At 41.0% G+C, this 25217-nt stretch overlaps 2 protein-coding genes across 3 annotated transcripts in view; both read left to right on the top strand.

Moving 5' to 3' along the window:
- gna11b (guanine nucleotide binding protein (G protein), alpha 11b (Gq class)) overlaps nucleotides 1-11278 on the top strand; it is a 30392-nt gene extending 19114 nt beyond the window's left edge. For both annotated transcript variants that reach the window (XM_086183029.1, XM_086183028.1), the window contains 4 exons: nucleotides 877-1005; nucleotides 4195-4324; nucleotides 4750-4903; nucleotides 5779-11278. In XM_086183029.1, the coding sequence (XP_086039155.1) occupies nucleotides 877-1005; nucleotides 4195-4324; nucleotides 4750-4903; nucleotides 5779-5969 (604 nt within the window). In that variant the 3' untranslated portion in view covers nucleotides 5970-11278. The remainder of the gene's footprint in view (nucleotides 1-876; nucleotides 1006-4194; nucleotides 4325-4749; nucleotides 4904-5778) is intronic.
- Nucleotides 11279-14089: 2811 nt separating this feature from the next.
- LOC147246356 (TLE family member 5-like) lies at nucleotides 14090-25078 on the top strand. Its single transcript, XM_086183246.1, has 7 exons — nucleotides 14090-14515; nucleotides 17571-17668; nucleotides 18880-18943; nucleotides 19257-19301; nucleotides 19398-19460; nucleotides 20103-20177; nucleotides 21986-25078. Exons 1-7 carry the CDS (start codon nucleotides 14489-14491, stop codon nucleotides 22223-22225), a joined length of 612 nt encoding a protein of 203 aa, XP_086039372.1. The 5' UTR covers nucleotides 14090-14488; the 3' UTR covers nucleotides 22226-25078.
- The last annotated feature ends 139 nt before the right edge of the window (nucleotides 25079-25217 follow it).

Raw genomic sequence — 25217 nt, 5'->3', positions numbered from 1 at the left:
AAACCAATTCAAGTTGTAGTTTTGGTAGTATTTCAGACATCTGTCGCTGAATTGACGAGACAGTTCCAAACCTTCAGAATGCCCTCAAATTAGCATGATGTAAGCCCAAGTTAACTTGTTACAGAAGTTGTCCTACTGAAGAAAATCAAGAGTTATTCTGATCAACTCAGCCTGGGGGCCAGGTTGTTTTGCCTGATAAGAGATCAGTGGTTTGTGTTCAGAGTTGTGCTGAGGGTCTGGCCCCGCGATATAAACAAAGGCCAGACATGCTGCACTGAAGCTTGTGGGGAGCAACCAACAAATACCGGATGAAGAGGGGGAAGACAATGATATCAAAGATTCTCTGGGAAGTTTCTATCAAATTAGTGAAGCAGTTGAAAAGTTACATTGGAATAATCCAAACAATTCATTAAGTTCAATAGAAATTCATATTTTGTTGGAAAAAAAAAACAATAGGGAATATGCTTCCCGGTGTCATTGACATACTTGTCCAAACCCTCTTGATCTTAATCCCAAGAGCTCCTTTTTCTGCTGCTGTAATCACTGCTAATATAGTCACTGATACCACCTCACTGCCTGCAACTTTATCCATAAAACTGCATTTTCTTGGTTGATTTAGAAGTTGAGAAAACTAAAGTTCAAGGTGAATTTGAAAATCTTAAGTGTTTTATGGAAAGAGTGTTGGTGGAGCAGTGACGCCAACTAACAGTCTTCTCTTTCTGGATTGTGGTCTTTTCTGTGAAGCTTCAACAGGACTGATCCACACTTCCTGGAATGGCAGGGGTTTGTGATAATTGCCTGTCACGCTTTATATAACTGTTTTCCTGTCTTTTTTTCTCTGTTTATCTCTTTTTCTCAACCCCGGCCTGCCTGTAGTTATCTTTCCGATCTGGATCGTATTGCAGATCCCAACTATCTTCCCACTCAGCAGGATGTGCTCAGGGTGCGCATCCCCACTACAGGAATCATAGAATATCCCTTCGACTTGCAAAGCATCATCTTCAGGTAGAAAGATACCTTTGGACTTAGGTCCTCCATGTTATTTTGTGATATCATTAACCCATAAGTCATCTTTCTTTTTTTTTCCTGGCTCCAAATAAACCATTTTATATACTTCTCTTTAACTGAAAGAACTTATCCTTGACTTTTGATTTTCTTGAACTCCTACATCATTTAACCCTGCCCTTTGAGCGTAAAAATGAAGTTGTTACCACATCTCCTCATAGTCCTTCACTTTCTTCAACTCTGCCACCAACAGCAATCATACCCACACATAACACAGCTCCAAATGAACACATAGTCCTACATTCTGGTGCCCGGTCTTTGTAAATGGGTCATCTCTTCTCTTCTTCCTCATCTCCTCTTTTCCTTTTCGGCTGGCAGAAGAAATGAGGTCGTCCTCTCCGCGGTAGAGGAATGTTATTTTGGGCAGCAGGTCCTGCAGGGCCTATAATGGCCCTGGGTCTCTATGGACCACAATGGACTGGGCCACCACCAGGGGGCACCATTGCATTGGGAAATATAGCAAATTTGCTCTACCAGAGACCATGTTTCATTGGGTCCTCAGCCTTGTGCATTCAGTGGCACACCAGAATATGCAAGATTAGTTGTTAAATTGCACCGATGTCATTGACGTAGTCGCTTGACAAGAAAGGTTCTTGACGTAAAAGATTATTCTGAATGACTTGTCTCAAATGAAGGCTTAATGAAACTGGGACTTAAAACTCCCCGACGAATGTGAGGTGACCTCGTCAAGGAGAAGCTCGGGGAAGCTGAAACCTTTGGAGGATTCACACATCTATTAGTCCGTATTTCAGTCAGAAGAGCTTTCTATGAATGGCTCTGCAAATGCTCCCCTCCCAGGATCAAACTTTCTGTCAAACATTTTGTAGTGGTTGTTCCACGACTTATTCTGTATTTCCTATATTTTAGGTATTTACTCAGATCAGCCAACCACTTGCATGCTTACTCTAACCTGCTGAGGCATGACTCTACAAGTCTTTGACCTAAAGCGCATCAGTGTCTTTGCAGCAGATCCAATAATGCTGCTAGTTGTCAGTTTGGTCCTCCATGGATCTCGCCTCACCAGCTGACCAAACAATCCCTACTCAGTTTGGGGTATTTGGAGGCCAAGTCAGCACCTTGAACTTCTCGTCAAGCCATTCCCCAACAATTAGTGCAGTGTGTTAGTGCATTATTCTGCTGAGAGAGGCAGTGCTGTTGCCATGAAGGACTTACTTTGTCTGGAGTTTAGAGGAACATTGCCCAGAGCATCACACTGCCTCTGCCTGCTTGCCTTCTTCCTGTAGTGCATCATGGTGCCCTCTCTGCCCTGGTAAATCACTGTCTAAACTCTGATCTTGACTTGATCTATCAGACCGGGTCATTTGATTCATAGCTCCATGGGGTCAGCATGGGCACCTATCTATCAAAGCCAGGATTCACTATCCAATTGCATAGATGAGCTTTGTTGCTGGTTCACGAGTCTCTCCTCAGATAACTGTTGGCAGGTATTTATCACTGCCTTCCCAATCTCCAAACCCATCACCTGTGAAATGGCTAAAATTGGGGGCTTCTGATGCAACCAGTGGACACCCTGGCTTTCCCTCTTCATTCAGAAGATATGGTCTGATTAGCAACTTCAGACAGAAGAATTAGAGTTGGACTTGAGAGATGGCATCTATGGTCGAAATATCTGAACTTACCTGTGAAAGCAGATGTGGTAAAAGGCTAAATCGGTGTTTGATGACACAAGTGGGTTGCAAGGTTGCGTTTTAGCCAATGCTTTTCAGCTCCTTTTCAAGCCAAGCAGACTGTTAACCTGCAAGACATTGTCTGAAACGCCATTGGTCACTGTGGGTCGCTTGAGTTAGCTGATCAGGGTATATCTCTCCGTTTGTAGTTCCTCATTAGGTGTTGTAGAGCGCTCCCTACCACGAAAAGGATTCTGTCATCAGAGGTACCCCCTGTATTGCTATGAAAAAAATTAAACTCTTTCTAACCCCCCCCATCTCTTCTTTTGACCTTCACCTCATCCTTCATAAGTCTCCATCTGTCTTCTCCAAGTGAGTGTCGAAATTTGAGTTCTTGTGTGGTGTTCTGTCATCAGGGAAGGTTTAGCAAGCTGTCAAGTAGAAAAATAGATGTATCCACTTTCCCCGTACCACGGAATAGACTTCTATCACATCTTACTTTGACTCTGAAGGGGGTTACAGACGAATGCCTCTCAATTTAAGAATTCTAGTCAGCGATTCCTATTGGACCATGGGATATTCAAGCCAATAGATCAACTCTGGAAACCTAGCAGAGTTTAATTGTTGTTTCAGAAAACCCAAAGAGCACATTGCACATGTATGAAAGAAAGGGGCATTCTCTATAGATTGATTATGTTTCAGATCAAGGGCAGTTATGCAAAAGTATTTTGTAATTTTTAATTTGTAAATACCGTCATTCATTGTCGAGCAAATTGAAGTCAAAGACAGATTCCTTGCTTGCGTTGTGGATTCTTTTTGATATCTAATGGAAATTGTACGATTTCTTAAACTGATTGGCATTCTTTACCAAAAAAAATACGTGTATTAAAAGACGTTTTCCTCTTTGTGGTGGCATGCATGACTGACAAGGACAAAAGTATATTCACATTTCTTTGAGTAGCAAAATAAGAGATTTGCCCAGAGAGCCTTCGAATTTGACATGGTTTTGAATCTGAAACCCTAAACCCTAATCAATGTCTTGAGGTGTTGAATTCATCATAATTATGGTTTCTCAGAAGAGTTGACTTAGAATTAAAATTCTGTTTCAGTTAGAAAAAAAATGTGACATGAAATAAATAATAGGCCTGCATCCGATGTCTCCTCACAATAGTAAAACTTTGGGAACTTTAAACAAATCTCCTCTGAAATCCTCGAGGGACATTGATATTTTCTTTAACAACGCAGGTCATTATTAAGTACCTTTCTTAGATAATAGACTGGACAATGTTCACGGGTTACTTATTATTGGTAAACTGCTCTTGATGGATTCAAACCTCTGTCAAAACAACTGAAAAGGTTCTTAAAGCCGTTCTGGGACACTGGGAAAATCCAGTTTGACACTGAGCACTGTTAGTCGTCGTAGTCATCTGTCTCACTGCCAAGACTTGCATGCTAATGGTCTCTCTTTCGTCTTACCTCCTCACCTTCATCGTGCTGTTAGGATGGTGGATGTAGGAGGTCAGAGGTCAGAGAGGAGGAAGTGGATTCACTGCTTCGAGAATGTCACTTCCATCATGTTTCTTGTGGCGCTGAGTGAGTACGACCAGGTCCTGGTGGAGTCGGACAATGAGGTATACACATACACACACGATTGTTATATCTGTTACACGTCGCCATCCATTGAATACTTTTTTGGTTTAGTTTTATATGGCTATTTAACTTTCCACATGCACAATTTAAAATCTATCAACAATATGAATGTTAATGTACAGTGACAAGCCAGGAACAAATGCAAGAATAAAACGAAGCCTGAGCCACGCCTACATGTTTTCCAGAATATTAAAAAAAAAACAATTAACAAACAGATAAAGTACATTTCTGTATCTAACCCTTGTAGATCCAGCATCAACAAGAAAAAATACGATCTCACAAAACACCAATGTACCTCTACTTTATATTGTGTATATACATATGTATGCATATATATTTATATATGTGTGTGTGTGTGTGTGTGTGTGTTAATGCTTTAAACCCAACTTTCTCTTCTTCACATCAGAACCGCATGGAGGAGAGTAAAGCTCTGTTCAGGACAATCATTACCTACCCCTGGTTTCAAAACTCCTCTGTCATCCTCTTCCTCAACAAGAAGGACCTGCTAGAGGAGAAGATCTCCTACTCACACTTGGTGGACTATTTCCCCGAGTTTGATGGTGAGATGGTGTTTCTGTTGTTGCTCTTGCCTGCCCCCCACTGGGTAGATGTGGAAGTGCCATGTATGATTTCCTATCTCAATCCGTAAATTGGACAGACAAACTAATGTTGTGTGATATTGATAAAGGATATAAACGTACATGTACAGTTTAAAAGGAATATTTTAACATTTTTCAAATACATTCTTTTCAGTTCAGTGTTCGAACACTGTCTCGCTGTAAATCAAGGCTCCCTTGGCTCTGCAAGGAGTTATTAATTTAGCTGGCGTGACAGTATCAAATCAGGAAAACTTTCCAAAGCAAGCCATACACTGTTTGATCGTAAATGCTGCTGTTTAATTCCAGTGGGTGTTGTACGAGTCAGCCATTTGTGATGATTGTGATGGGCAAACTGCAGGTCGTTCCGCCTGATGACAGTTGTCGATAAAACTTAGTTCGAAAGCATGGGGCTGTGATCTGTCCTCGCACCTTCCTGTACACCCGGTCAAGCTGAAATTTGGCCCCACTTTTAAATGATCACGTTGCTCAAAAACAGGGCTCAAATTGCAAGGCGAATGCCAAGTTCAAGACGAGAGCTACTGCACCCCGCGGCTGTTCACTGAGAAATATTACAGCTCGTAACCACCAAGTGATGTTTTACTGTTTCTGTTTTTGTCCCTATGACACAAACGATACAGAGCACTGAGGACTATGTGAAGTGCCACTTTCACCTCAAACTGAGTCGGCCTCCTTCCAGCCTTTATTGCAAGTTAATTTAGAAATCCATAAACTCGAGTTCGCTGATGTTGTCTCATCAAACGCTCAAATACTGGAACCGCTCCTGTTGCTGACATCCATAGAGGCGATGCAAATGGCTGTTTTCCTCTCGTCCTCAGGTCCCCAGAGGGATGCACAGGCTGCGCGGGAGTTCATCCTCAGGATGTTTGTGGACTTAAACCCAGACAGCGACAAGATCATCTACTCTCACTTCACTTGTGCCACGGACACTGAGAACATCCGCTTTGTGTTTGCAGCTGTCAAAGACACCATCCTACAGCTCAACCTCAAAGAATACAACCTGGTGTGAGGGCTCACGGTCGACGCACATCTCCCCATTGCACAAATGCACATCTCTGTCAGAGTGTGTACTCAACTCTTCATGCATAACACAGCACACCATACTGACACACACACACACACGTGCGCACACACACACACACTCCAACAGTACCCTTCCTTTTTTCTTTTTTCTCCCTTCCTCCCCCAGTACAGTACATTCACAGATCCTCACACCTGCCAACGCCGCCCCTCTTTCACCAAAGCGCGCCCTCTTCCTCCTCTGCCCGGCAGCTTGTTGTGTCAGAGTCGTCACTCCCTCCAAAGCTGCTCTGTGTCTGATTGGCTCCGGCTGCTGGCTCTGGCACACTTCACCTGTCAGACAAACCTTTCACATGGACTGTACAGTAACCGAAGGGGACGCTGGTGTTTGCGTGTGTGTGATTATGTATGTGCGTGTCCGTGTGTATGTTGCATTGACAAGAAAGGATCTGTGTTTGATGGATTGTGACATCAAATCCCTTTTGGCCCTCTGGAGTTTGACCCTCAGCGGTGCAAGATTAGATCCTCCATTGTCTCCTTTCTAAGCTCCCATTAGACGTGGAAGGAAGCAAATACTTAATCTAAACCATCGGCGGACCTGCAAGTGCAGCTTCTTTGAAATCCCGCCACGGCATCGGGACAGAGAGTGACTCTGACTGAATGTGAGGTCGCAAGAAAACAAGGTGATGGGGGGTCTGGCTGAGGTTTCTGACTCCCCCTCACATTTATGAATGTACCCACCAGTGTGAGCATTGCAAAAAAAAAAAAGAGAAAAAAAAGAAAAAAAAAGTATATTACGAAGTAAATGTATATTTAAACAGACTTAAGACAAAAAGCACGAGAGGGTAAGAAATAAATCAAAATCCATTGATTGCTGAGATTTTTAAAATGTTTGTAATTGTAGAAACTTGTTTCTATTTAACGAATTCTGGCTAAATAGAGGGGTGAAAAGACATGAAACTCTTTTAAACTTTACATAAACAGCATCTTAAAAAAGATAAGCAACCAGAAATGAATTTGTGATCCTTTTAAAGAATTGTGTCAAATTGATTTTTTTTTCTTTAATTTTGTTTTTGTTTTTTGTTTTTGTTTTTTTTTAATTATTTTATGTTCAAGAATCCCATGGCTTCCCTCCTCCAGATAATTTCCGTTCTGGATTCACAGGGACAATCTTTGATTAGAAATAACTAGAAGCAGGTGAGAGGACCCCCAGCACTGCTCTGACTAGCAGATGTGGAGGCGAGTATGATGACATCAGCAGGTCTGGTTACTTTTTCAAAATAAAAGCTGTAAATTAAACATACCCCCCCCCCCCCAACACCCCTTTTCCCAGGGTGTGACAAGAATCCATGACAGCATCTCTTAATTGTGCATCCCACCTCCTGCCGTCCAATCAGACACACTTCCTGACAGTGACATATTCATTCATTATATCAGGATGTGCTTCTGTTTACTCTTAATTTTTTCTTTTTTCTTTTTCTTTTTCTTTTTTTTTTAAAACTGTATAGTCACTTTGTTTATATAAAGATTGCTTAATGTGGAGTGGTGAGAGGAAGGGGGGCTACAACCCTTTCGCACAACACCCTCTGACATCTGCAAATGTTGTTTGTGTATATTTGTTTGTAAATACATATACACAAAACACTCCTGTACAGACAATGCTCCGTGGTACACCATCTTTGGCAGAAAAGAAAAGAAGGAAAAAAGAAAAACACGCAAAAAAAATGATCATCTTTCGTTAGCATACAGTTTTGGGTTTTGTTTTTTTTTTTTCCTATGAATTTATGGTAGTATTGATACTGTGATAATGGATTTGTTCACTTGATTAATAGGAGTAACAGTACACAGAGCTGAGTGGTGTTGAGGCAACGGTCGACTAGCAGCAGTAGTCCGAGTAAAGAGGTTCCCTCTCAAAGCAACTCCACACCACTGCCACAGCTCGAAGGCCGGTGAGAATCTTCACAGTAGGATGATTTTTAAGGATAATCAAAGATCTTTTTTTCTTTTCTTTTTTTCTTTTTTAATTTATCTAATTTATGGACCAGGTTTGAAGGTGTTGATAATTTGAGTGCATTTGATTCTGTCGCGTTGAAGCGCTCCTTTTCTCATGACGGAGCCTACTTGAGTCTGAACTGCTGTTAAAAAAAAAAAAAAAAAAGTCATAAAAAACACAAAAAAAACAAACAACAACAAAAAAAAAATAACGAATGTCTGGTATAGTAAGGACTTTATCTCTGCTTTCTATTTCTTATTGAGACATTTCCATTTGTACTTGCCATCACACGCGTATACACACACACACACACACACACACACACACACACCCCTCACCCACCCACCCACCCATGATAATAGTGTTTGGTTACTTTAAGAGCCCTCACATTTGTTTTATTTAACAAAAAAAAAAAGATAAACTTGTATTTCCTCTTGGTTTATAGGCGCAGCGCTGTAACGCATACCTAGAAAAATGTACAGTACAAACGTAGGTGGAATTTTTTTTATCAGTGATTGACCAATGTGGTCCATGCTTGCTATTTGTAATTTAACACAAAAAAAAAAATTCTGTTGTCGGTTTTTTGCATTGTTCATTTCCAGTTTTTTGAGGCTTGCTTTGATAGTGCCAGTGAAGTGCAGATATACTTTTTTTTTTTTTTTTGGTCTTTGACTTCTCTACAGGTGACTTATCCTTCATCCTCATTAAGGGCTATCACAGAGCGTCAGACGGCGGGGAGCGGAGAACAGCAACACGAAGTCATCTACCACTAATCCTAAATTATAAACGGAGATTATTTGTGTGCTATAAGAAGTATAGGCAGGGTGTTCATGCTAACATAAGGTGCGCGTGTAGAGAGAGTTTATCAACACTAAGCAGTTTTATGTATTTATGTATCCGGCCCTAAATTAGGTCGTCCCAATCTCCTGCTCTTTCACTTTTTCTTGTTTTTTTTTGTTGACTTCATAACGTCACCTGTATGCAGTATAGAATCCTTCACTAAATACACTTCTACTACTACTCCTACTACTACTACTACTACTACTACCAGGCAAAGTATTGCATGCTTCCCCCAAGTATTTGAGTTGTAGATGATTGCCATGAAATCTTAAAGCCCATGCTGGTGGTATTCCATTTTTTAACTCATTGTAGTGCTCTTGATAAACTGTTCTTTCAGTTCCTATCCTCCAGGCAGCTACTGGTTTCTTTTAACAACAGAATAAGTTTTAAGTGAAAGGTAGAACTTGATTGTAAGAGGTAGTTTTCCGTCAGCGTACTAATAATCAGCCCAATAGAAAACTTCATCGTCCAAAATCAGAGTAATAATTTAAAATAGGGATGCACAGTCTTGGAAAGAAATACCTAATTGTTATTTTTGATTGATATTGCTATACGATTTGCCATTTTTGGGGTTTTTTTTGGTCATTTTCATTGAAAAACGCCTGGACGATGCATGTCTAGAATACAACGGCAGTACATTCCTACAGCACCATATTTGAATTCTTAAGTTGTATCCTAATACAGTTTCCCTCTGACAAATATGACACCTTCCGGAGATTTGAAAATAACATCAGGCCAATTTGCAAACGCTAAATTGTACAGCCCAAATTTAAAGGGTATTGTGATAGTTTGACACTGTAAAATGACTGAATTTGTGCTTTAGCGCGCCACAAGTCTGAAGTCAAATGAAGGTGCACGTGCTACTTGTTGCTTTGAATTCTCTTGAAAAGCTGAAGGATGCTCAACTCGGTCAAGAACATAGAACCCGGTAAAGTCCCGTCACTGTTGAGCTCTTCACAACCCTCTTTATTGTTTTTGTTGGTTTTTTTTGTTTTTTGTTTTGTTTTTTTCATCACTGTGTGATCAGAAACCAAAGGCTGGCTGAACGGTAGTGTATTGGATTGAAAGTAGGCGTGAATCGGAACTCTCAACACTGACTCAATGGGGCTGATGCTGTCTTAGTATTGCGTGATGGTAACTGTCATTTCATCTTCTTGAAACGACACTAACCTGCTGAGGTCGCCGACTGTTCTGTCACTGGGAGGGTCTGGATGTGTCGGGATGTCAGTATTAAGAGCGTAGAATGATGAACCCAAGTATTTTAGCAGTAATTGTGTTGAGGTTTGAGTGCAGCTCACTTTTTACAGTGACATTTGTTGTGTACTTTGCAATCACTTTTTAAACTTGACACTCCAACTCCTGGCACATGGTCAAGGGCTGACTGGCTGTTTAGTGTGAGTTTGGTAGTTAGTTAGCAGCCCGGTTGTTGTTGTTGCACAGTGTGTGTGGTTTTTTTGTTTTTTGTTTTTTGTCTTTTTTTTTTTTTTTGACACATTTTATCTCAACATTTAGGAGCTGGGAAGAAGGAAGGCAAGGGTGTCTGACATCTCCTCATTCGTTCATTCTTCTCTGTTTGACCAGTGGAAAGACTGGATTCTTATTTATTGCCTTGAATAATGAAAGCCGGTGTGAAGATGTCGCTCGACCCTTTGGGTGGCCACGGCTGTGTTCTGTTGGAATAATTAGTAACTAGCTTGGACATCGAGTTTGAGAATATTCAAAACTCCAAGTGTGTTCCCTTGTTTGTTTGTTTTTTTAATTTTTATTTTATTTCTCTGTATGATAAAACATGACCAGAACACTATTAATGTTAGGACCACTTGATTTATTTTTCCTCACTCCAATGGAACCTGAAGGTCAGTTGTGTAGTGGTGTATAAAATGCTGTTTTTGTTTTTTGTTTTTCTCTTACTCTATTTTATATGTAAACCAAATGTAAATGATGTATTATACTGAGTGTGCCAACCCCACTCACTTTAGAGCCAGGCTCTCTCTAAGTGCCAACGCTGTGGTCATCATCAATGGGCCACCACCACCCGAGATGGTCCCCCTTTTTAAATAAAACACACCAGAGACTAAAAGGATAGATGATTAAGTACACAAAGACTTTATTCTCTATTTAAGATTGAAGACTTAAAGGATAATCTGCTGTTTTTTTTGTTTGTTTTTTTAAGAAATTGTAATTATAATTGCATGTGCTGTTTATTTTGTGTTGGAAGTGAGGGCTTGGATGTTTTCATTGAAGCAGAGCCCTCGATGAAGGGGGTTCAATCAGTTGGTTATTATCGATTATTGATTTACATAACTCTTTGCCATATTTTTTTTATGTGTTTCATGTATTTGTTTCAACCACTGTTGCCTGATCCTCATTCAAACATGAACATGACTTATGATCATTGCCGCCTTCTAAGAGAGAAACATAATGACAAGGTATCTGTTTTAAATTGAAATAAATTTGTTCCTATACTTGCTGATGGCGTGCGTGTTGAGTGGGTTTCATGATTCTGGATATTCACAAACTGAATTTAACGTCACAAATGAAGACGGGTCACTTTTGACATCCAAACTATCTCGGGCATCAATGGTGGTAAACGTTACTGTCGATTTAAGGGGATCTACTATTTTCCATTCATCCATTTTCTTCCGCTTATTCCTGTTAAGGGTCGCGAGGGGGTGGAGCCTATCGTAGCAGCCTTCAGGCGAGAGGCGGGGTTCACCCTGGACAGGTCACCAGTCCATCACAGGGCCAACACATAGAGACAGACAACCATTCACACTCACAGTCACACCTACAGTCAATTTAGAGTATCAATCAGCCTCGTCCTCTCTTGATGTCTTTGGACTGTGGGAGGAAGCTGGAGTACCAGAGAGAACCCACACAGGAACAGGGAGAACATGGAGACTCCACACAGAAAGACTCCGAGCCGGGACTCGAAACCGGAAACTTCTTCGAAGTCACTGGAAGGCCCACAAATTCAATCATGCATATCTAGTTTTCCGATCATAAATTAACCTGAGATGATGTTCTGTTCTGGATTGTTTAATGTACTGACAGAGTTGCAATGGCGGGAGTAACCGTAGCAACGCCACAGCTGTCATACATCATTAACAAGTCCAGTCAAAGAGGCAGTTTACACCTTGAATTCAAAGTGTGTCTCTACAGTGACTCCTGCCACTGCAGTCCAGTTCAACAGTCACCCTGAGATACACTCACACGGTTTTAACACTTTAGCGTGCATGTGATATTTTATGAGTGTGAATGGGATATGTGCCTTGAGACAATCATTCACTGGGACTCTGGGATGAAGGTAAATCATTTTGCAGGTCAAAGGTCATGGCTATGTAGACCTACAACTGCTACGCGGCACTTTGACATCGCCATTTGGCCCGGCAATTTATTTCCTCATCAAGAAACTCCATTAAAACCCGAAAAAGTTCAAAATCTTTCATACTTTTTTTTTATAATTAATTCAACTTTCAGTCCCATTCGTGGTTATTACACTCTTTCCAACTATCGACACTCTTCAACTTTCTCAAAATCTTTCCACTCTTCTTAGTTTTTTTTCAGAACTGGTTCTTTACTTTTTTAATAGACACTATTCAAACATAGAAGCATGAAAAATTCCATGCATTAAAATCAACTTTGCAGTCCAGCCATGTTTGCTCACAGCCATTGTGACTTTAGTTATTAGAACAATGATATATTCGCTCCCACAAGAGCATGACATCACCTTAGCTTAGAGTGCAAGTGAGTGCAACCTGAATTACCAATGAAGTGAGAACATTTATATTTCAAAGATGTCACCTTCACCGCTAAATCTTCTTCAGCACACAGTACATAAATCTACCCTGGTGTTTTTCATAAGTAAGTTTGGCAATACTTCCATACAATTTGATGGAAAATGCAAAAAATGTCCAAAGAAGTGGATAAATTTGAAAGTTATAATTGATAATAAATCGTCATCAAAAAGGATAAATGAACACATAAATTACAACGCTGATTTCTGAGCAGACCTGATGTTGGGTCCTCCAACATCAGGTCTGCTTACCCCTCCACAGCCTCCGAGCCCTGACTGCCTCACCTCTTTACGGCTCCTTCCTACCCTCGTAACTGTCTCCTCCATGTGACACTTCACAATTCAGTCAGCGAGGGAGACGAGCCCGGTTCCAGTAAACCAGGAGTACCCGGTACATGAAGGGTTGCGTTCCACCAGCATGTGAGGTCCTGGATTTCATATTCTGGCTCATTATCCTACATTTGGGTCACCAAAGGTGATTAAAGCTCTGCTCACACAGGCCCAGTATTAGCAGCGGACCACATGTGCTTTTGAAACATCCAAGTTTCTGGTGGTGCATTTAAACAACGAGAAAATACCTGACATTTAACCAGCAATATAACCCAGATGTGGGTGGCGTCATTGTTTTTCTCTTTACCTCTGCTTCTAGCATGCAAGTTCATGGAGAATAGTAGGATCCTGACTCACAAAAAAACACAGCAGCGACCAAATTAAAGTACATCGACTAATTTCTGCCACAAAAAAGACCAGAAGGAACTGGATCAGGAACTACGAGGAGCGAGTCACGAGCAGATTCTTTGTCGACAGCGTGCAGCTCAGCAGGAGCTGCTGTAGCCGACAACAAGGACTCCAGTAAAAAGTATGGATGACTAGAGTTCAAGTAGTACTGGTAATACTGGTAATATTGGTCGTACTGGTTCCATGGAATAGAGCTCAGTTTTGCAGAGACTGCAGGTCTGAATACATCAGTCAGTTCATCTTCTACTTCTAAAGGTGTTGCAATGCAGGAAGCAAAATCTCATAAATAACCACCCCCCAGTCTCTACATGGCCCCCCTTACTGTCTCCCCCATGTCCGTGTTACTGCCCCCCAGCAAGCTAGTTTAATGGGGGCTCTGTGTTACAATCCATATGGTATACAAAGGCTAACTACATGAACTCCTTCCAGCATTTTAGCTTATGGACCATCCTATTACCTTAGACTTTTTGGAGGCAGTATGATTATTTATTAAAACCATTTATTAGATTATGAAATACATTTTCATACTCATTCCTAACAGCAGCTGCGATAAAGTAGATTAAACTTGGCGTTTTATTTATCCTAAAAGTAAAAGTAAGAAAAATCTGACAGAAACAATATTGATTATTGGTGTCCAAGTTTCCCCTCTGTCCCGGGCTCCAGAAGCTGTAGGTGCGGCCCTGCCGGGTTAGGAGCGCTTCAATTCAGCTCTGTGTCACACGGGGCGCCCGCTCCTCCGCTGCTCCGTTTGTCTGCCGGGTGATGCTGCTCTTCTCTTCAAAGCAGAGGAGAGTCGGGGGCTCATGTGTCAACATCCAGGGTTTCCCCAGGGAGCCGTAACGTTAACGTTATTCTAAAAAAAAACAAAAACCCCAAAAACCCACTGATGTTCCTCTGAGGACCTTTTTATTTAAATTTTTGTTAGCTTTTTCATCGGATAGCGGCTTCTCCGACTGCAGAGACGAGAGGACGATCTTCGGCTCCTGCTGGTTTGACGTTAGCTAACGTTGTTTTAAACGATGACAGGGTACAAAGTGCGAATACCAATCATTTAAAAAAAATATCTGGGGACCTGTTAGCTTAGCCAGCTAGCCTGGTGATTCGATTACATCAAGGAAACACGACGAAAGACACTGCTGACATGATGTTTCCTCAATCTAGGCACTCGGTAAGTTGACTAGTTGAACTTGTCCCAGTTGTAAAGTAAGCAGCAGCGAGCTGAGCTAACGCTAGCTAGCCGGAGACAGCTGATACCGCTGGCTACTGTCTGTCTGTCAGCTTGTCTTACAAAGCCTGCCGTCTCTACGCCTCCTCACCATGTCTGCACCGTTACATTATGGAGGACATGTCCTCTTCAATCTGATTTATATACGAACTGTAATGCTAATAAATCGGTATTAGCTTCCAAAGCTACTGTGTCGTTAGCTAGCTGTGACTCAAAACAGCTCATTGAAGTTGAGACAATGTCGGGTTAGCTTAGGTCAGTGTGTAAACTAAAATAACACAAATATAATTAAAAAGAGTATATATATCATCCATCTGAACTAATGAACATTCATTTAAGTTCTGAAACAACATTGAAATAGTAGAATGTTCAATAATTTCTCTTCAAAGTCAAAGGAAGTCTGCCCAAGCTGATGGGACATTAAATGACCTAATTTGAATTACAAAGATGGCTAAAATTATGTTAGCTATTGTAAGGATATCTACTCAAGTTTTGTTTGAAATTTTTTTTATCAGGTTTTTTTTTTTTTTTTTGGCGAGCCTTTTGGAAATAAAGAAAAGCTTTACTGTTGAAGATTTCACATTGTTTAAATTTATTTTTTTCCAGTCTGCACAAAATCTGAATTTTATATAAACTTGTATTACTACTCAGGTAGTATCAACACCAGTAAATATAGCGCATCAGCCTAAATCCAATGTTTCCTAGACTGATCATGGAGACGGTAGTTGTTTGCCGTCACCTGTGTAACACTCTAGTTTTAGCTTTCTCGACAGATTGATGTTGCATCGGTTTATGAAGGAGACAAATTCATGAAAAATATTTGTTTTACAGTTTGGATCATCCACTAATCATTTAAATAGTTGTAATGTTGAAACCCCCCCAAATTCCCGTTCCCTGCCCCTCTTATGTGTAATAATTTTCGTCATCTACTCGTCAGACGAAACAGAAATTTGTGTTTGAGCTTAATATTTCTATTTTTCAAAAAAAAAAAAATTTCTGACTATTTAAAGACCAAATGTTGTTTTAGTTGATTCAAGAAGATGAATCTAAAATTAAAAAAAAAAAAAAAAGTTTGTCATACCTTTTCATTTTTTGAGATGATAATGATCCAAGAATTCAGAAAACAAAATGAAGGAAGAGTTTCACAAGCACACATTAAATGTCCCAGACGACCGTGACTGGACGCTTGTGTTCCCTGTTCTGGGGCAGGTCTTCATCAAAGACCCTCCTCAGGAAACACAGAGGGAGGCAGATCTACAAGTCCAGTTTCAAAACTGGTGGCTTTTGATTGGAAGTCTTTCAGAAGCTGAAACGAAAAATGAAATCATTTAGTCTGAAAGTTTGTTTTTTTTTTTCTTTTCAAAAATCGTGCGTAAAAACACAATTTCTGGAAAACTTCTTTTGAGGGAAAATAATTGTGTCCTAGCAACATTTTATAAAATCCAGATTAATGCTTAATGTTTTGATATTTGAGGGGTTAAATATTAGCAAATGTTTAGTTCTGCTTTTGCTAAAGAAATTTAATGCAAAATGTGTTAAGTGGTCGATGAATTATATTTATAGATGTTAAAGCACTTTCTGGCGGAAAGGTTGTTTCTCTTCATTTTCAATCAGTTGGACAACTTTTTTATTTTAGTATTTCTACTGATTATTTTCACAGTGGCTCCATGACTTGTTTAGTTTTTAAAATGCCAAGAATATTGGAAAAATGGTCGTCGCAAGAGTCACGTTGCCTCCATTTTACTTCAAATAAACAACAAATCCTTTTAATTTAAGCATTTTTCTAAAACTGCAAAGAATGAAATAATGAACCAGTCATCAAAGTATCTGGTGGTTTTGTTTTCCTTCAGTCGAATATTGTTGCGAAAGTAAATTAAATCAATTGTGTTACTCGATTCAGTCAGCAAATGTAGTACACTATAAAAAATATAAAAGGATCTCCTTGTCCCGGCTGAGTCATCCTCTGTGCGAGTGACTGGGCTGCTGACTGCATCCTCTCCACGTCGTCCCATAATCCCACTGGAAACCCCTTTGCCCATGTGCCACTTTATAGAGAGTAATGAGGTTGAGGGCATGGGATTAAACTCAGGATTACAGCTTTGGATTGATGGTTTAAGTGTAGCCTATACATGACCAGACTTCTAATGCTTCCCACATATGGCCAACATGGACAAACTATAATCTGGCCGTCTGTAAACACAGTTCCTCAATCTCCAAATGTTGTGTTCCTTCAAGAGCCGAGCCAGATGTTGTTAGACCGCATTTGTGTTTGCGCAGATAATTGAGTTCCGGCTGGTAGTTGTAATAAACACCTCGTCAAACGTACCGCCTCCTGCTTTATATCATTTTAACCACACCCACACACACAACCACATTCTGCTAATGCCTCCATTTTGTCTTCTCGAAAGGTTAATCGCAGAGGTTAAACGGCTGTTTCTAAACAAACACATTCATTAAAACAAGTCATCGGGCTTTTTTTTTTTCTTCCATCAGCAAGAATTTGAGCTGAAATGTTTTGAATTTGTAGATATACGGCATATTAGATGACCTCTATTTTGACAAAGAATCACTTAGACCAGAAAAATGTGGAAATTCTTTGGTCTCAGCCTTCTGAACATTAATATGTTTGGTTTCTTTAACTGTGCCTGACTGTCATCTGAATATCTTAGAGTTGAGGTCTCTCTTCTTTTTTTTTGCGTCAAAACAAGACATTTTGGCTTGTTTGGGCACGGTTTGCCTAAAGTATTTCTGATATCTTCTGAGGTAAAATGACCAATCGAGAAAGATCTCCGTAAGAGATTTCTAATTTCTCTCCTCATGATTTTGTTGGGTGAAGGAGTTTGTGTGTCCAAACCAGAGAGTCTGACTTAAGAACCCGAACCTGGAGCAGCCTGGATGCAGAGGAGACATCTTATTTGGATTTGGGGAACTTTGTGAATTTTTTTGAATTCATGAATATTAACAGTCATGTTGTTTTTGTTTGTTTATTTCTGCTCAGGCGTCTGCTCAGTCCAGCCAAACTCTCAAGTTCACCACTTCTGACTCCTGTGACCGTATCAAGGATGAGTTCCAGTTCCTTCAAGCACAGTACCACAGGTACACTCACACACACACACACACACACACACACACACACACACACACACACACACCGACACGCTTACACATACACAGTGAAGGGAGTACAGGAAGGTATTATGATTTGAGCATGTAAGTATTTAAATGCTTCTGTAAAAGCAAGATGACAAATAATCTCAGATATCAGTTACATGAGGCTATGCATTGCTGAGGATTCGTAAAATTCATTGTGAGTAGTGAAAGAAGGTAGTTACACTTTTAGGTATTTGAACAAAGGAAGAAAAAAAAAACCCTCGCTTCCCTATTTTAAACAACCTCTGTGGCTACACGAGTGTACATCCCTGAGTTTGAAAGGTACACCTGAATGCACCACGAATGATCTTGTTTTACAGTCTGCGCTCAGGGCTTTACAAGCAATGCACATTAAGTCTTAAATGTTTTAAGCGGAGATAGAGAGGCCGTGCCTAAAGTCTAGATAATGTGGCCGCAAGATAAAAGCTTGGAAGAGGATGCTTGTGTGGAGAACAAGCGGGTGCAGGTGTGTTCAGCCTCATCTACGATTAGGCGAGAGACATCCAAAAATAGAAAATCAATTTGTCGCAGGTTTTATAGTGGTGGGCTGATACGAGGAAAAAAAAGAAAAAAAGAATGTACTGATGTGTATTACAGTACATGGCGGTGTAGAAATGTAGTAGAGTAGACACATGTATGCCGGAATGACACTTTCACTTTCAAGTTATGTTTTGTAACTTTTACATCTTAAATTCGTGTCTCACACCCAAGTCCTTGTCAAACAAGTTTACACAGTTTTCGTTAATCTCACCACCACCAGGTCTCTTCATATCCTATGGGATTTTTTTGTAATTTTTTGTTTTGTTTTTGTTTGCGTTTAGAAGATAAGCAACTTTTCCGTATCAAAAATATTCACGACATAAGGCGTTCTAGTCTTACAAACATCAACCAACACTGTCAGACACAGAAAAACAATCAGGGTTACACCTCTTCTCACTGCTGGATGCATAATTAATGTTGTTGTTGCTCTCCATTCTTGACAGGGGAGACAAAAGTTACAGCTTTTTAAATTTTAATCTTCTTTCATGTCTGTATTTGCCCAAAAATTTGAAAATTAAAAAAAACAACAACAACTCAGCAACACTGGTGCGTCTTTGTGCATAACCCAGTTGTGTATTACCACTCTGTCTGCGCCTCTCTATTCTCTCCCTGACCAGTTTGAAGTTGGAGTGCGATAAATTGGCCTCAGAAAAGTCTGAGATGCAGCGTCACTATATCATGGTAAGTCTGTCGTCCTCTCTGAGGAGGCGCTCTATCAGGTGACTCACACTTCCTGTCACATACCGCGGCGCTTAACTTGGTCCTTTGAAGTGTTCTCACACCGCCAGGTTTTTGCCTCGTTCCTCCGTGTTTGGCCGTATTTGGGTTTGATAGGTCATACAGTATATTGTTATTTTTAGTTAAGCTCCCTGATCACCCAACAAGTGTTCTCTTTGAAGTGCCACGTTCTCACATTGGAGAAGCTGAAACAGTCAAATGTTTGGCATTTTCTCTTGAAAAATAACAGTTGGTTCACTTTGTCTCTCTGTTGTAGTACTATGAAATGTCCTATGGGCTGAACATTGAAATGCACAAACAGGTAATTAAGAACAGTCTCCAATAACTCTTCTACCTGTTGTCCAGCTGTGGGTTGGACCTCTTTTGACCTTTTGTGTCTCCTGTTTTTCATTTTCAGGCTGAAATAGTGAAGAGACTGAATGGTATCTGTGCTCAGGTGCTGCCTTACCTGTCCCAGGAGGTAACAACACCAACGTCCTCAAAAATATATTTGACTTCAATTCTAACTTTAACTTCAGGTTTTTTTTGTTTGTTCTGTTTTTGTTTGTTTTTTTGGGGGGGGGGCGTCATTCCATGAAAAATTCATCAATGCCTGCGACCTGACCCCCTCAGAATCAGCTTTGATAGAGACTAATCTATGACATATCCCACGATGGTGATCTGCAACATTGGTTACAGAAAACAAAAATTATGTTGGGGGGGGGGGGCAGGTTATGCTTTAAATTTTCACAACTGGATTTAAAATTGATTTGGTTGTAGTATTAAACACAGCTCAAATGCGTTTTTCAGCCTTGGGAACTACTCGTCTTTCTCCTGTACTTACCAAGTTCTGAGGGCTCAAAACTCCGAGAAAACATACCATAATATTTTATAACCCGTGAACTCCTATGAAGGTAAAACCAGAACAGCTGATTCTGAGGGAGTCGAGTTGGAACTTCTCTGAGACGTGGCTAATTTTTTACATGGAATTGCTCTTATCTGATATCCTGGAAACTAGAAAAGTGACGTACTTCTCCATAAAGAAAAGTCCAACCTTGTGCTTCAGACTTAGAAATAAATCGCTTGCAAAGTGGTGTATGACCGCGTGCTTTGTTTGTCCCAGCATCAGCAGCAAGTCATGGGCGCCATAGAAAGAGCCAAGCAGGTCACACCCCCTGAGATGAACTCCATCATACGGGTGAGCTGTTGAAATGATTGTAACGCTGCACTCTTTAACCCCCTCGATTCAACCAAACGCACCCCGCCGGTCCCCTCACTGCTGCTGTTGTAGCTGGTGTTAATGCCGGCAGTGTTCCTGCTGCTCATGTTTTACTGGTGATCCGGTGAAAACTCTGTGTAGAATTGTAGAAAAGGAAAGGTGTCTAAGGGTGGGCTCACACCCGCCCTGTTTAGTTTGCTTGTGCTTCCATTTAATGGTCAAGCAAATTTTAAGAAAACAGTGCATATGTCACAAAAACGGATAAACACAGCGATCCATCTACTATCCATCCATCCGTTTTCTATACCGCCCATCCGTTAAGGGTCGCAGGGAGGGGGGGCTGGAGCCTATCCCAGCTGACATTGGGTGAGAGGCGGAGTTCCCTGTGAACGGGCCGCCAGTCTGTCGCAGGGCCATTAGGGCAATTAGGGGCTCAGTATCTTGCTCAAGGATACTTCGACATGGTCACCAGGGGAAGTGAGGATCGAACCAGCGAACCTCCGGTTGCTAGACCGCCACTTTACCTCTGAGCCATGCCGCCCCTGATCCATCAACTATTTATGAGCTAAAAAAAACAATATAATTTCAATATGTAAAGTCACATTCAAGGCTGTAACACAGCAGAAGTGAACAGGAAGTGTCTCGGTCGATTGTAGTGAAAAAGCTCTGGAGGAAGTTGTAGATGCGCTTTCATGTCAGACATGTTGCTGCTGTCTGGAGATGGAGACGAAGTTTGGTAATATCCAGGAAGCCACTGGCAGCAGATGCAGCTGCTGTCATGTGACTTAAAGATTTGTTATATCAGCACATTTAACAAAAAAGGGGGGGGGTTTCCATCTCCCATTTTTGACATTTATTCTCTAAAAACACAAATACCTCTTTAAACCAGTGTTAAATATTTTGTGAAAGGGTTTTTGAATTTTTATAATTTCCATAAACATTTTTGAATATGACACGTTGATGGAAAACTTTCCCAGCTTTGCGACTCACACCATTGTTTATGCTTCCTAAATAATATATTTTAGAGAATTAGTTGTACCGTAGGGCGGCACGGTGGTGCAGTGGTCAGCACTGTCGCCTCACAGCAAGAAGGCTCTGGGTCCGAGTCCCGGCTCCATCACAGGATCTTTCTGTGTGGAGTCTCCATGTTCTCCCTGTTCCTGTGTGGGTTCTCTCTGGTACTCCAGCTTCCTCCCACAGTCCAAAGACATCAAGAGGGGACGAGGCTGATTGATACTCTAAATTGACCGTAGGTGTGACTGTGAGTGTGAATGGTTGTCTGTCTCTTTAGCCCCCCCCCCCACCCACCCCCCCAACGACCCAGAAGAAAATGAATGGATGGATGGTAGTCCCATGTTGACTAATAACTCTTAATACCTTTGTTTTACATTTGGTCTGCGGTAGTGTATGTGTATATGTACTTGCTCTGACTCATCAGTTGGCACTTTGCATGGTGTCCTCCTCCAGTTTAACACATACACACAAACACACACACACACACACACACACACACACACATATACATATATATATATATATATATATATATATATATATATATGTGTGTATATAATATGTATGTGTGTGTGTGTATGTGTTAAACTGGAGGAGGACACCATGCAAAGTGCCAACTGACGAGTCAGAGCAAGTAGAGCTTCAGTATCTTGCTCAGGGATGTTTTGAAGTGGGGATCGAACCAGCAACCTTTCGATCACTATTCAGGCTGAATGTGAACTCACTCAGCTGACATCCTAACTCTCTGTGCGTGTCATCATCTGTGTTTTTAGCAACAGCTCCAGGTTCAACACCTGTCCCAGCTCCAGGGTCTGGCTCTGCCCGTAACCCCTCTGCCCCTGGGCCTGACCCCTCCCACCCTGCCCGCCGTCTCCTCCAGCTCCGGCCTACTCTCTCTCTCCTCCATCCTGGCCAACTATTCCCACGGCCAGTCCCAGGCGGTGAAGGAGGACAAGGCCCGAGACGCTGCAGAGAGAGCGCCCAGAGGAGAGGACGGGGATAAGTCAGACTAGTATGAACGCAGTGAGATAGTTGGGGGGGGGGGGGGGGGGGTTGTTGAATATAGAGGTAAATCTGTAACTGTACATTGAGATTGATGTAAGTCTGGCTGCTGATTGAGATGAGTAACTGCTGGGATGAAGAAGACGAGCAAAGAGCTGAAGCTTAGGCGTTGTTTGGATGATGAAACTGCTGAACGACTGAGTGAGAGTTACGTGTTCATATTATTTTGTGGTAATAGACTCATTTCACGCTTGTAGATTTGAAAATAGATGCTTTTTTTCTTTCTTTTTTTTTGTGAAAGCCACTGTCATTTGGCTTCAAGTTAAATGTTTTTCCCATTTGAAGTTGAGGAGAAAAGCAGCCTCCCTCACACTGATCTGCCTCTCTCAAGTTTATGACACATTTTTGCTATCAGATCTGTTTTTTTTGTTTGTTTTTTTTTCTCCCCTCGGATTTCTCCTCGCTGGCCCTTGTCTGCAGGTCACAGTGAGCAGCTCTTCCTCCTTACTCACCTCCCTCCATTGGTAAAGTACAAAGGCTTCCTGAAAATGTTTACCGGAGCTGTTCTGACAGTGACGGCGTGCATTTATGCACCAAATTCAATCTTAGCCTGAGATTAAACGGGATGTTTTTAAAGGGACAGTTCACTTGAATCCAGTTAAACCATCTACTTTCCCATGTCACCAACCACTCAATGCATCCACTCAGCCGTATGCTTCAATCCCAAACGAGTGGGATTTTATTCCATTAAAATGACTATATTTTGTACAAATTGTAGTATATATCCTGTTTGGGGGTTAAGTTGTGTTATGTAGGCCTAGCCGCAGCTACGTGTGCTACACAGTGTCAACCATGACTCATCTTTAAACTTTAAGCTCAGAAAAAAATTGACTTTGTTTTGACACGTTGTTTTCTGACTGATTATACATTCGAAAATGTGTCTGTGTGTGCTGGAGTGAATGTGACTGGAAAGTTGAAAACACTTGTTTAATTTAAGTAATTTTTTTTTCTTGAAGAACCTTTTTGTATCTCCCCCACACTGACCCCCATCTTTAACTGACCAAGATGAACTTGAACACCGTCTCAACTTCAGAGCCGGACGGGTGCAAAAGACTCCGCTGTCTCGTCGCTGCCCGTCTTGTTCTGACTATCGGGATGATTGTCCCCTCTTTTTTTTTTTTTTTAATTCTGCTTTTGTTTTGATAAAGAGCGTGTCCCGGGAGAGTGACTAAATTGTGATAGCATCAGCAGGCAAGCATCCCCGCGTAATTCAAATTTCCATACCACATACTAACTTTATGAAGTATCATCCAGAGACTTTGATGCTGGGCTTTGATACGGAAGACATGAAAATAAAGGGAACTTTAGTTTTAACTACAAAATCAGTCATAATTTCCTCACATTTTAACAGTCGTCAGAAATCCTCAATGGCCGGCTACGACATTCCCTGGGTTCCTGCTCAGAATGACTAAAATTTCATGGGATTTTACTCTTCAGTTTCAGTGTAATATCTAATTCCAGTTGGACTTCATGGAAAAAGCAAAAGATGAAAAAAGGTTTGAACAGTTTTTTATCTTTTTCTGGGTCAGGTTTTTTTTTTGTTGTTGTGGTTTTTACACATAGTTTCTCCACACAATTTAAAGTTTCTGCTCTTTATTCACATTTTACCATTGTTGTTGCTCTTATAATGGCTTTTTTTGAATTCTCCCCCAAAAAATTGATTCAGAAAAATGATCCCAGCAATTTCTTTTCAATTTTTTTGCTCAGGAACTGAGAAAGATCATCTGAAATAATTTAACCAATAACCCCATTTTCTTCTGGAGAAGACATAGAAAATGGATCCCTGGGTATATATTTTTTCTCTCACTTGCCACTCAGGACTTCCATACTGAACTTTTTGAGCTAATCTGCTAACAGCTGACCAACGTCGGTGATCATATGTAGTGTGCGGTGTGGAACGTTTGGGTATGTTCTCATGCCAGCCAGCAGAGGGCAGCAGAGCACCGACCATGAGAGTGACATCACGCTGGCAAAGCTCATGAAACACCTGAGGTCCAGGCGTGTGTCTGTTCACATCTTTGCTTGCCTGACCCTCTGCAGGTTTCCCCCTGAATGCGAGTCCTCTCCAGAGCCTGTCTAAAATCCACCGCTGAAACCTTTTTCGCATGTCTTTTATTTTGAAAAGCACTTAAATTGTGGCTCAGTGCTATTCCTTTTCTTCTTCCCGTCTGTGCTAGTGTCTGGGAGCTGAAACGCTTCCCTTCCTGGAGACGTGACATTAACGTAACGAGCGCGAGACCACATTTCCTTGCGCTCTTGACGCTGACATTCCGTCTCTGTAGAAAAACCTCCTTGGCAAAACTCAGACATATGAATGGTATGTGTGTTTGTTTTTTTGCTGTGAAGGGCCAATTTGTATACATATGAATATATCAATATACATATTTTTTAAAGCATTTTTGTATGTTTCAAAGCTGCTTTTTAACGTGTGTGTATCATGAAAGACGTCGGTGGTGTATGTGTGTGCATTACAAGCCTTCAGTAAAGAGGCACAATGTTGTCATTTCCCGTTTTTCTTCTTCCCATTCAGTAACACTTATTGTTTTCTAGGTTTGTACGTAATTGTTTATCCTTTTTTTTTTGTGCAAACAAAAAAAAACAGTTTAATGTGTAATGAACAGTCTCAAACAACAAAGATGTAAACAAGCAACTGTGTATTCTAATGAGAATGAATCAACCTTTTAGCAGTAAGGAAGCTTCTCTGGTGCCTTACAAATAAAAGATGTGATTAAAGAGTGATCAAGTGTGTCTGGTGACTGGAACATCAGAGGTTGCTGGTCTCTGTTGACTCACGCATGTAAGTGAACATTTCTACCACATGACTCCGTTCCAGGATCATCCAGTGTCACAGAGTAATTAAAAAATTATAAAGCATGAGTGAGTTTCTTTTGGATTAGTAATCCGTCCCCGGATGAGTCACCGCCTCACTGTCGAAGATTAAGA

This window comes from Aulostomus chinensis, chromosome 17 (assembly GCF_037954235.1).
Source record: "Aulostomus chinensis isolate RoL2024-O1b breed Wild chromosome 17, RoL_Achi_v1.0, whole genome shotgun sequence".
Classification (NCBI taxonomy): Eukaryota; Metazoa; Chordata; class Actinopteri; order Syngnathiformes; family Aulostomidae; genus Aulostomus; species Aulostomus chinensis.
This window is presented reverse-complemented; position numbering and strand designations above follow the sequence as displayed.

Excerpts from the sequence above, each read along its gene's own strand:
- LOC147246356 (XM_086183246.1), top strand. The coding sequence starts at position 14,489 with ATGATGTTTCCTCAATCTAGGCACTCG. Across the intron at positions 17,669-18,879 it reads CTTCAAGCACAGTACCACAG|TTTGAAGTTGGAGTGCGATA; the intron begins GTACACTCACAC and ends CTCCCTGACCAG. Across the intron at positions 19,461-20,102 it reads TGCCTTACCTGTCCCAGGAG|CATCAGCAGCAAGTCATGGG; the intron begins GTAACAACACCA and ends TGTTTGTCCCAG.